Raw genomic sequence first — 11,601 nt, forward strand, 5'->3', positions numbered from 1 at the left:
AAATGCAAGATTCCTTGAGGATGTAGAGTTTGGAGGGGAAGGAAGCATAAGGAGTGTTGTTTTTGATGAAGAAACGGTTACTGAGCATGAACAAGTCTTTGTACCTGTCATTCTACCAGTAATGGATCCAGAAACAAATCAAGATGATATTCCTAGCATCCTTCAAGAAGAAGACAACGCTGAGTTTCTTCCTCAAGAGCAGCCATTATTAAGAAGATCCATCAGAGAGAGGATAAGTGCAATTCCAGATGATTATGTTGTATTTCTTCAGGAACATGAGGATGGCATTGGCTTGACCGAAAAAGATCCTATCAACTTTCGTCAAGCTATGCAGTGTCCTAATTCTCTCAAGTGGATTGATGCCATGAAAGATGAGATGAAATCGATGGGTGACAATGATGTTTGGGATCTTGTTGAATTACCTGAAGGAAAGAAACCCATTGGTTGTAAATGGATATTTAAAACAAAAAGGGATTCAAAGGGTAATATTGAGAGATATAAAGCTCGTCTTGTCGCTAAAGGTTTTACTCAAAAGGAAGGCATTGATTACAAAGAGACTTTCTCTCCAGTTTCATCGAAAGACTCTTTTAGAATCATAATGGCTTTAGTGGCTCATTTTGATTTAGAGCTGCATCAGATGGAAGTTAAAACTGCGTTTCTAAATGGAAACATTGAAGAAACAATATATATGGTACAACCAGAAAATTTTGTGTCAGGAGATCCAAAGTCTATGGTTTGCAATTTTAAGAAATCCATCTATGTCCTTAAACAGGCTTCTCGTCAATGGTATTTCAAATTTCATCAAGTAATATCCTCTTGTGGTTTTGAGGCTAATCCAGTTGATGATTGTGTATACCGTTAGTTCAGTGGGAGTAAATTTATTTTCTTGGTGTTATATGTAGATGATATCCTTTTGGCAAGCAACAATATAGGCTTATTGCACGAAACCAAGATATTTCTCACAAAAAAATTTTGAGATGAAAGATCTTGGGGACGCCTCCTTTGTCTTAGGAATCTAAATAATTAGAGACCGCTCTCGAGGTATCTTAGGATTATCACAAAGGAGCTATATTGGTACAGTTTTGGATAGATTCTCCATGAAAGATAGTAAACCAGGAGACACACCCGTTGCTAGAGGAGACAAATTTAGTCTCAAACAGTGCCCCATTAGGGATCTTGAAAAGAAAGATATGGATAAGATTCCTTACGCTTCAGCTGTAGGGAGTCTCATGTATGCTCAAGTTTGCACTCGTCCCGACTTAGCTTTCATTGTAGGAGTTCTTGGAAGATATTTGAGCAACCCTGGTATGCAGCACTGGACAGAAGTAAAGCGTGTTTTACGCTACTTGAAAAGAACTAGAGATTTTGTGATCACTTATCATAAGTCAGATGACTTGGAGATCATTGGATATTCTGACTCTGATTTTGCAGGATGCCCAGACAGCAAATGGTCCACATCTGGTTATATCTTCCTCTTGGCTGGAGGAGCCGTCTCTTGGAAGTCTGTGAAACAGACTTTAGTGGCTCCTTCCACCATGGCAGTGGAGTTTGTGGCTTGCTTTGAGGCATCAAATCATGCAACTTGGCTGCGAAACTTTGTCACGGGCCTACGCGTCATTGGAAGCATCCAGAGGCCTTTGAAGATTTATTGTGACAATAGTGAAGCTGCACTCTACTCAAACAACAACATGAGTGCTACAAAATCAAAATTTATTGATATCAAGTATCTTGTTGTGAAAGAAAGAGTCCAGGAGAAACAGATTTTGATAGAACATATAGGGACAGACTTAATGCTAGCTGACCCACTAACAAAAGGCTTAACGCCTAAGTCTTTTCATGGGCATGTTGCTCACATGGGTCTTGGTTTTTATATTTCCTTGGACTAGTGGGAGTCTTAATTTTTTTTTCTTTTTGTTATATGTTCTATACTTTGGTTTCAGTTTTTGTTTTCTTCTTCAGAATAATCTATGTTATATTTGAAATTCTGCAGAAATAAAGTTTATTAATCTTTATTGTTATAACATTATATTTTTGGTTATGTGCAAATATTTTGTTTTAAATTGCACTTAAGGAACTTTAGTTTTGATCTCACTAAAGAATTTAGTTGGACCGGTTGGAAATAGACATGATAAAGAGATCACATTGCATGAAATTTCCATGCCAGTCATCCATATCGATCTATTTTATCAAATGCATTGATTTGGTGGTCATCGGAGTTCCTTCACGTCTTAAGTTAGTGACGATAGCCGCGGTGGTCCCTTATTGATGTATGAGGTGAACTAGATTGTAAAGGACAAATCTAAGGATAAATAGCATTCGGATGCGCGCCTAAAGAATAATGATATAATCATTAAGATATATTGCCCAAGTGGGAGATTGTTAGAATATTTTATTAAATAAAATATTTAAATAATATTATGTGGGCATATATATTTAAATTGATTATATTAGCTATTTATCATTGTGAAGCCTTAATTGATTTAGTGGTCAAAATTGTGTAATAAGGCTAATTAGTTTTCTATTTATATAATTGATTATTAATTGATATGGGTCAAATTGGGTGGATGTCAAATGGCCCATTTCGGGATAATGGGAACTCTAATGGGCCATCACCTATATAATGGGCTATGGTCCCCAATATATCAGTACGAAAATCATATTCACTCTTCTCCCCATCTGAAGAGTACTGAGGCATGAGGAGTACTGGTTGAGGAAGAGCTATAGCCAACGAGGAATTCTACAATGGATCTAGGTATTCCTTGATTCCTTACTCTGAATTAATCTTTAATAGATCAACATGATAAATGATCCTATATTCATGTTCGTGTTCATATATGTATTTTCATAGCTTCCGCACTAAAGTGATTATATGTTATAATCTTTGAAAAGAACATGCTTAGGTGATTTTTTTTTTACTCACAAAGAAAGCATGTCTAACCTATTGTAACATTTCTTGTGGAAAATGTTTTTGTGTTCCATCTGGAACATATGGTCACAAGGAAGAATGTCCATGCTACAACAACTAGAAAACTAAGAGAGGAACACCCAAATGTCCCTAGTTTCTGTATTGTTCATGCATGCATAAATCTCAGTCAAAGCAATTTATGTTTCTTGATTAATAATAAAAAACAATACTTATATGTTGAAGTCAATTATTGATAATATACAATTTGTGTTGGCCATGAATGATATGCAATCATGAAGTTGTCGCCTTAAACTAATTTCTCTAAATAAATAGGATTCTCAATTAAAAGCCTTTTTTAAACTTGTAGACATCACCTACTAATATAACTCACATAAGTAAAAGAAACCGAAAATGTTGCGATATAATTTCTGTTCTAATTGCATGTGTTCATATTCTTTATGAGATTTAGTTGTGATATTCTCCGAAGATAGAGTCATCCTTTTTTTTTCTCTATTGGTTGATGTTATTTAGGGTAGTGTTGTTGTCTTGGGTGTTTTTTTTTCGTCTTGGAAACTTTATTTTTTGCTTTGGATGTAGCTGTTGTTTGCACTTGAGAGATCCTTCTCATAATGATATGGCATATATATATATATATATATATATATATATATATATATATATATATATGGCATAATGATAGATATAATTTAAATTTATTTTATATATTATAATTAATAATATAAAATAGATAAATTAATTTTAGAAAATGAGAATAATAAATACATATTTTTGAAAATTCAAAGAGTAGTCTGCAGCATTAGAAAAGTAATGAATGCTGATTCAATAGTCAAAAATTTATTATTTTTTTTGATAATTTCATTTACAAAAAGTATAAAAAATATATCATAAATTGTATTTTAATATATAAAATGTATCATAAAGTCTATTTTAATATATAAAATGTATCATTAATTCTATTTTAATATATAAAATACATTAATTTATATATTATATATTTAATTTCTTTTTGTGTCTATTTAATTATATTTTGTTATCATTTTCCTCTATATAACTCTGCCCCCAACAAGAGGCTATGCATTAGAACAAGAGTGAAAGACAAAACAAACCACAATGACTAAATTCCTTTGTTCATTTCTTCTCATGATTGTTTTCATTTCTGTGATCCAAGATGCCTATGTAAGCAATTCTATCTCTCCATCTATTATGAATCTTTGAGTTTTCTGAAATGAATGGCAATGGCTTTAAATAATCTCAAAAATTGTTTATTGAGTTATTTGTTTTCCCCTTAATATACTAACCCATATTTACTTTTCTATTTTTTTATAGGCAGGTGGAGAAGGATTACTTCTTTCTGAAGGTAGTAATTTAAATTAATTTTTGTTTTATTATTTTTTCAAAACTATGTTAATTTATTAATCTTATTCAAATTCAAACATTAATTTTTTCAGAAAGTGAGAGGGAATGTGAGAATCGTTGCTCAATAGCTATGGACAAGAAAGCATGTCTAACCTATTGTAACATTTCTTGTGGAAAATGTTTTTGTGTTCCATCTGGAACATATGGTCATAAGGAAGAATAGAAAGATCCCCCATGTAACACCCCATACATAACTGACCAGTATATTATGCATGAAACGTTAAAAGTTGATACTGAGTACATACAAAAGCTATAGATATAGATAGATCCATATTGAATACAACATGAAATTCTACTAGGAATAGCAAAACATGTGTCTTCAATGGATCTGCACAGCGGAAAATTAGATCTGACGAGGTCTCTGAGCCATCGCCACTTCCAAGTCTTCAGTCCAAACCTGCTACTGACCAAACGCTACTAAACTGCACCTAAAAAAAATATAAGTTGATTGGGGTGAGATTAATAAATCTCAGTGAGTCCTCCTATCCTATGGGTTCACTCGGATCTACAGGGTACATGCATCAAAACCGAATCCACCATTGATCTGGGGTTTATCCTCACATCCGGTACAAGTACGGAGCAAACACATGAATCGTCCAACATAGGAGTCATCATATCACAAGTACACAGACAGTACAAGAAACACATATGCAGACCCATACCCATGTACGAGGAATCCAGAAGCGGTAACAACCAACCACCAAGGCTGCACACACACCCTCAGTGAGTAACCAAGTACTTGTCGTCAAGAAGACTCGCACAAGACCCATCGCTAGATGAAACAGATAGATCCTATGTGGCATTCCATCCTTGACGAGTTATAGCGGTGACGTTGCCTACACGGCGTCACGACCTCATCATCATCCATACGCAATATGGTATCCACAAGTGCGAATACGCCTAATTGACTGTACAAGCCCATCTGGTTAGGAGCCTAGTGGTGTAGCCTACGTGGCAACACTTTAGGTGAGTTATCCAAGTGATGTCACCTAATTGGCATCACAACTCCACCATAACAAGCACGCCGATATATTACGCCTTTGGGAAACGCCCTGAAAGACCCCGCGGGTACATTGCAATGATAGCTCAGGTGTGTCAATCATACCAAGAACGCCAATGTATTTCGCCTTTGGGAAACGCCCTGAAAGACCCCGCAGGTACATCGCAATGGTATCTTTGGAAACTAGTCCATACACATTGGTGTCTTACCACCCGATATTGGCCCACTTCGATTCTAGCATACCACACGCATAACAAGCGTCAATCACACAATACAATCAATGCCGATCGTTTAACCAAAACGACAGTGTCAACAGGATTTCATGCACATCACATAGTTGCATATCATCTCAAACATGGATATAATATTCTTAATAGAAATAAACATTGTACTTAATGCATGATATAATAATTAATAACAATCGGAAAGACATAAATTCTCGTGATAAGTTAATATTCTGGTTTGGGGACCAATTTAATTAGAAATTACACATCGTTAGCTTTCCAACGATATAAAGTTTGCGCGAAACGAACTTACGACGCAAAAGTTACGAATTTCCTAAGTTTGCTGATTTTTTTCCCTCTGCGCCCAGGGTAACCGATTACCCAAACTCAGTAAACAATTACTGGTACTAACAACAGCCCAAAATTGCATTTATTACAGAGTAATCGGTTACCCAAAGACCCGTAACCGAATACCCTATAGCAGAATCAATTTTCTGCATTTCTAAGGGTTCTAAACCAGTTTCAATTGCTCTAAGTTATTTCCCTGCATTACTAATAAGATCCCAATGAATTCTAACATGAAGCCATGATCCAAAGTACACATTACCCTCATGAACATAATCTAAGTATTAAATCAAGCATGCAATACATAGAATTCACCAAATAGCAATTAATCATATGCATCACTATTGATTCATGGATTTATCACTCACACCCAAAACCCCAACATGCAATTTCCCACAATTTTTCCCCCAAGTCTCTAACTAAGGACTCACCTTGCTAAAATGGAGGTTGAGATGATGATCATGCAGCCATTAAGCTTCCTTCTTGATCAAAACTTTCTCTCTAACAAGAACAAACCCAAAATCCCTCTCTTCACACTTTCAGCATGACTGACACAATTTCAAGCTAGATTTTCTCCTTCAAAACAGAAGCTGTAGACGCGAACCATATATGCAAATCGAAGAGAATTTCGTTAGCTTTCCAACAAGACCAGAACCGTTAGGATCGGAGTTACGAGCAGAGAGTTATTACCTTTTTAGTGATAGCTGTTCTTAGAGTGCGAAAATGCAATTGATAAAGATGAACATAAGTTGTTATTCTTTCTCTCTTGCTCTTAAGCCCTTCCAATAAATGATTATCCCCCCCCCCCTTAAATAGAATTCGCCCTCAATTTCCTTCCAATCACCATGATAACAAGCTTCTCTCATCTTCTATCAACGAGGGGATGAATGTTCCTTATATTCCTCCCTTGGGTAAATCTCACAACTTCCATTGAAAGTCGTTCCATCCAAGAAATACAACTCATATATACACCTGTGTCCAAACATTCTTGACTGGGACGATGGTCCACACACAAAACATTTTATATATTTTAATTAATAATATAAAATAGATAAATTAATTTTAGAAAATGAGAATAATAAATACATATTTTTGAAAATTCAAAGAGTAGTCTGCAGCATTAGAAAAGTAATGAATGCTGATTCAATAGTCAAAAATTTATTATTTTTTGTGATAATTTCATTTACAAAAAGTATATAAAATATATCATTAATTGTATTTTAATATATAAAATGTATCATTAAGTCTATTTTAATATATAAAATGTATCATTAATTCTATTTTAATATATAAAATATATTATTTTATATATTATATATTTAATTCCTTTTTGTGTCTATTTAATTATATTTTGTTATCATTTTCCTCTATATAACTCTGTCCCCAACAAGAGGCTATGCATTAGAACAAGAGTGAAAGACAAAACAAACCACAATGACTAAATTCATTTGTTCATTTCTTCTCATGATTGTTTTCATTTCTGTGATCCAAGATGCATATGTAAGCAATTCTATCTCTCCATCTATTATGAATCTTTGAGTTTTCTGAAATGAATGGCAATGGCTTCAAATAATCTCAAAAATTGTTTATTGAGTTAATTGTTTTCCCCTTAATATACTAACCCATATTTACTTTTCTATTTTTTTATAGGCAGGTGGAGAAGGATTACTTCTTTCTGAAGGTAGTAATTAAATTAATTTTTGTTTTATTATTTTTTCAAAACTATGTTAATTTATTAATCTTATTCAAATTCAAACATTAATTTTTTCAGAAAGTGAGAGGGAATGTGAGAATCGTTGCTCAATAGCTATGGACAAGAAAGCATGTCTAACCTATTGTAACATTTCTTGTGGAAAATGTTTTTGTGTTCCATCTGGAACATATAGTCATAAGGAAGAATGTCCATGCTACAACAACTGGAAAACTAAGAGAGGAACACCCAAATGTCCCTAGTTTCTGTATTGTTCCTGCATGCATAAATCTCAGTCAAAGCAATTTATGTTTCTTGATTAGTAATAAAAAACAATACTTATATGTTGAAGTCAATTATTGATATTATACAATTTGTGTTGGCCATGAATGATATGCAATCATGAAGTTGTCGCATTAAACCTAATTTCTCTAAATCAATAGGATTCTCAATTAAAAGCCTATTTTAAACTTGTAGGCATCACCTACTAATATAACTCACATAAGTAAAAGAAACCGAAAATGTCGCGATATATTTCTGTTCTAATTGCATGTGTTCATATTCTTTATGAGATTTAGTTGTGATATTCTCCGAAGGTAGAGTCATCCTTTGTTTTTCTCTATTGGTTCCTTAACTTAGGACAATTCAGACCTTGGAGGATATGTTAAGAGCTTGTGTGTTGGAAGGCGGAAGAAATTGGAAGGATCACTTACCCTTGATTGAATTCGCTTATAACAACACCTATCAGTCGAGTATAGGGATGGCCCCTTATGAAGCCTTATACGGAAGGAGATGTAGAACACCCCTATGTTGGTCAGAAGTTGGTGAGAAAAGTATTCTTGGACCGGAAATTATCCAAGAGACTACAGAAAAGGTGAGGATGATCTGTGATAAGTTGAAGAAGGCACAGGGCCGTCAAAAGAGTTATGCAGATTTACGAAGGAGGCCTTTAGAGTTCGACGAGGGGGATCATGTGTTTTTAAAAGTTACCCCTCGGCTTAACGTGAAGACCCCGTTTAAGTCAAGGAAGCTAACTCCGAGATTCGTAGGACCTTACCAAACCATAGAACGGTTTGGAGAAGTGGCTTACCGGTTAGCCTTACCGCCATCTCTTTCTGGTCTCCATGATGTATTCCACGTATCTCAGCTTAGAAATTTTGTTCCCGACTCTTTTCATCCCATTCATCCTGATACAGTTGAAGTAGAAGCAGATATTTCCTTCCAGCCCCATCCAAATCGTATCTTGGAGTATTCAAGTAAGAAGTTACGGACCAAGGAAATACCAATGGTAAAGGTTAATTGGGAGAATTTGAATCCAGACGAGGCTACTTGGGAGTTAGAATCTGAGATGCGGGCTTCGTACCCTCACTTGTTCTTGTAAGTTTTAAATTCGAGGACGAATTTATTTTAAGGGGGGAAGAATATAACATCCCTAGATTTCTAATCACACTAATTTTACTAATATTGGTAATTAGGAATGATTATGACGATCAGTAATTAGAGGAGGGAGTTAGAATAAATTGGTGAAGCTAAACATGATTAGTTTATGAGAGTTTAAGTGGAGGGCATATTAGTCCTTTCACTTGTGAACTACATAAACCAATTTTGAAGTATCTAACTGGTTTCCTTCCCATTTTGTTCTTTTCCACTCTTAGAGTAATTATGAAATCAAGAACAAGAGGAAGAGAGGGGCAGACAAGAGAAGAAGAAGAGAGGAAGAAAGTTCCAAGTTTCTTGCATGCAACATCATCATCCTCATCACCAAACCAGCCTCCAACCTTCATCTTTTCCCTCTTAAGGTGGGTTTCTATATAGTGCCTTGGGTAAATTGTTAGGGTTTTTGATAATGGGGATTTGAGGTTTTGAGAATGTTGCTTGTCTTGGTGTGAGCTTGATGATCATGAATGTTGTTTTTACATGTTATATGAGTTAAGAAAATTGTTTGATCCTTGATAACATGAGTGTGTATGTTGGATAATATGATATCTTACTTGTGAATTCATGATAATTGAGCTTTTGCTATGTTGGGTTAGCTTGGGATGAGAATATAATGTGTTTGGAACTGATTTAATGCAGGAAAAATAGTATTTTTGCTTCTGGTTCAGTAAGCAATCGAATGCTCCCGAGAAGACTAGAGGTCGTGTTTACACCTTGGACGCTAGGAAGGCCCAAGGAAACACTAACCTTGTTGCTGGTACGTGTTATGTTAATGATCAACCCTTGTTTGTGCTAGTTGATTGTTGAGCAACACATTCTTTTATTTCTTATCCTTGTGTGCGGAGGCTTGGTTTTGAGACGAGTCTTCTTCCTAATCCTATGATTATCTCGTCGGTTACAGACGATGTGGTAGAAGCTCGGGAAATTTGTAAGGAGTGTTCTATTACCTTCAATGGTCGTAGATTCGTGATTGATCTCATTTGTCAACCTCTTAAGAAGATTGATGTAGTACTTGGTATGGACTGGTTGTCAGCTAACTCGGTGTACATCGGTTGTAAAGAGAAGGCTATCTTCATTCCTACTGAGGAGACTACATCAACCGATGCCATTGAACATCTTCTTGAAGGTACGATTAACATAGTCAATCACCTTTTTGCTCAAGAGAAGTCTTTCCTCTTGGTTCTTACGTCGGACTCCAAGGACAAGAAGAGTGTATTGGAGATTCCGGTTGTGTGTGAATTTTCCGATGTATTTCCTGAGGATGTTACTTCTCTTCCGCCGGAAAGGGAAGTTGAATTCTCTATTGATCCTGTTCCGGGTACCGCTCCAGTTTCTATTGCCCCTTATCGAATGTCTCCTGTAGAGCTAAGGGAGTTGAAGATTCGGCTAGAAGAGTTGTTGGCGAAACACTTCATTCGTCCTAGTGTTTCTCCATGGGGAGCCCCAGTCTTATTAGTAAAGAAGAAGGACGGTAGTATACGTTTGTGCATTGACTATCGTCATCTGAACAAGGTAACCATAAAGAACAAGTATCCTCTACCGCGGATTGATGACCTCCTGGATCAATTGAAAGGAGCCTGCGTGTTCTCGAAGATTGACCTCAGGTCGGGATATCATCAGATTCGGGTTAAGAGTTCGGATGTGTCTAAGACTGCTTTTAGGACGAGATACGGTCATTATGAGTTCTTGGTTATGCCATTCGCTGTAACCAATGCTCCTGTTGTCTTTATGGATTACATGAACCGGGTGTTTCAACCATATTTGGATCAATTCGTGGTAATCTTTATAGACGACATATTGATATACTCTCAGACTATCGAAGAGCACATGGAGCATTTGAGGATTGTGTTATCGGTTCTCTGAGAAAAGCAGTTATTTGCGAAGTTTAGTAAGTGTGAGTTCTGGATGTCCGAAGTTAAGTTTCTTGGAAATGTCATATCTGGCGCCGGCGTAGCTGTAGACCCTTCAAAGGTAGAAGCAGTGATAAATTGGGAACGACCCAAGAATGCAATTGAGGTCCGTAGTTTCCTAGGCTTGGCAGGTTACTATCGGAGGTTCATTATGGGCTTTTCCAAGTTGATGTTACCTTTGACCAGGCTTACAAGGAAGGAGGTTTCGTTTAGTTGGAATTCAGAATGTGAGAAGAGTTTTCAGAAACTCAAGGAGAAATTAACTACAGCTCCAGTGTTGGTGATCCCAGATCCAAACCGATCTTATGAAGTGTTCTGCGATGCTTCTAAGAAAGGTTTGGGTGGAGTGTTAATGCAAGATGGACAGGTGGTAGCTTATGTATCTAGGCAGTTGAGATCTCATGAAGAGAATTATCCTACTCATGACCTTGAACTCGCTGCAATTGTGTTCGCACTCAAGGTGTGGCGACATTATTTGTATGGAGTTCACTTTGAGATGTTTAGCGATCATAAGAGTTTGAAGTACCTCTTTGATCAGAAGGAACTTAACATGCGTCAGAGGAGATGGATGGAGTACTTGAAGGATTTTGATTTTGATTTGAAGTACCATCCTTGTAAAGCTAATAAGGTAGCGGATGCCTTGAGTAGAAAGG

At 36.0% G+C, this 11,601-nt stretch overlaps 1 protein-coding gene across 1 annotated transcript; it reads left to right on the top strand.

Annotated features, from left to right (window-relative positions):
• The first annotated feature begins 7,329 nt into the window (after positions 1 to 7,329).
• LOC131646294 (gibberellin-regulated protein 12-like) lies at positions 7,330 to 7,897 on the top strand. Its single transcript, XM_058916374.1, has 3 exons — positions 7,330 to 7,411; positions 7,562 to 7,592; positions 7,683 to 7,897. Exons 1-3 carry the CDS (start codon positions 7,346 to 7,348, stop codon positions 7,862 to 7,864), a joined length of 279 nt encoding a protein of 92 aa, XP_058772357.1. The 5' UTR covers positions 7,330 to 7,345; the 3' UTR covers positions 7,865 to 7,897.
• The last annotated feature ends 3,704 nt before the right edge of the window (positions 7,898 to 11,601 follow it).

Source organism: Vicia villosa, linkage group LG2 (assembly GCF_029867415.1).
Source record: "Vicia villosa cultivar HV-30 ecotype Madison, WI linkage group LG2, Vvil1.0, whole genome shotgun sequence".
NCBI lineage: Eukaryota > Viridiplantae > Streptophyta > Magnoliopsida > Fabales > Fabaceae > Vicia > Vicia villosa.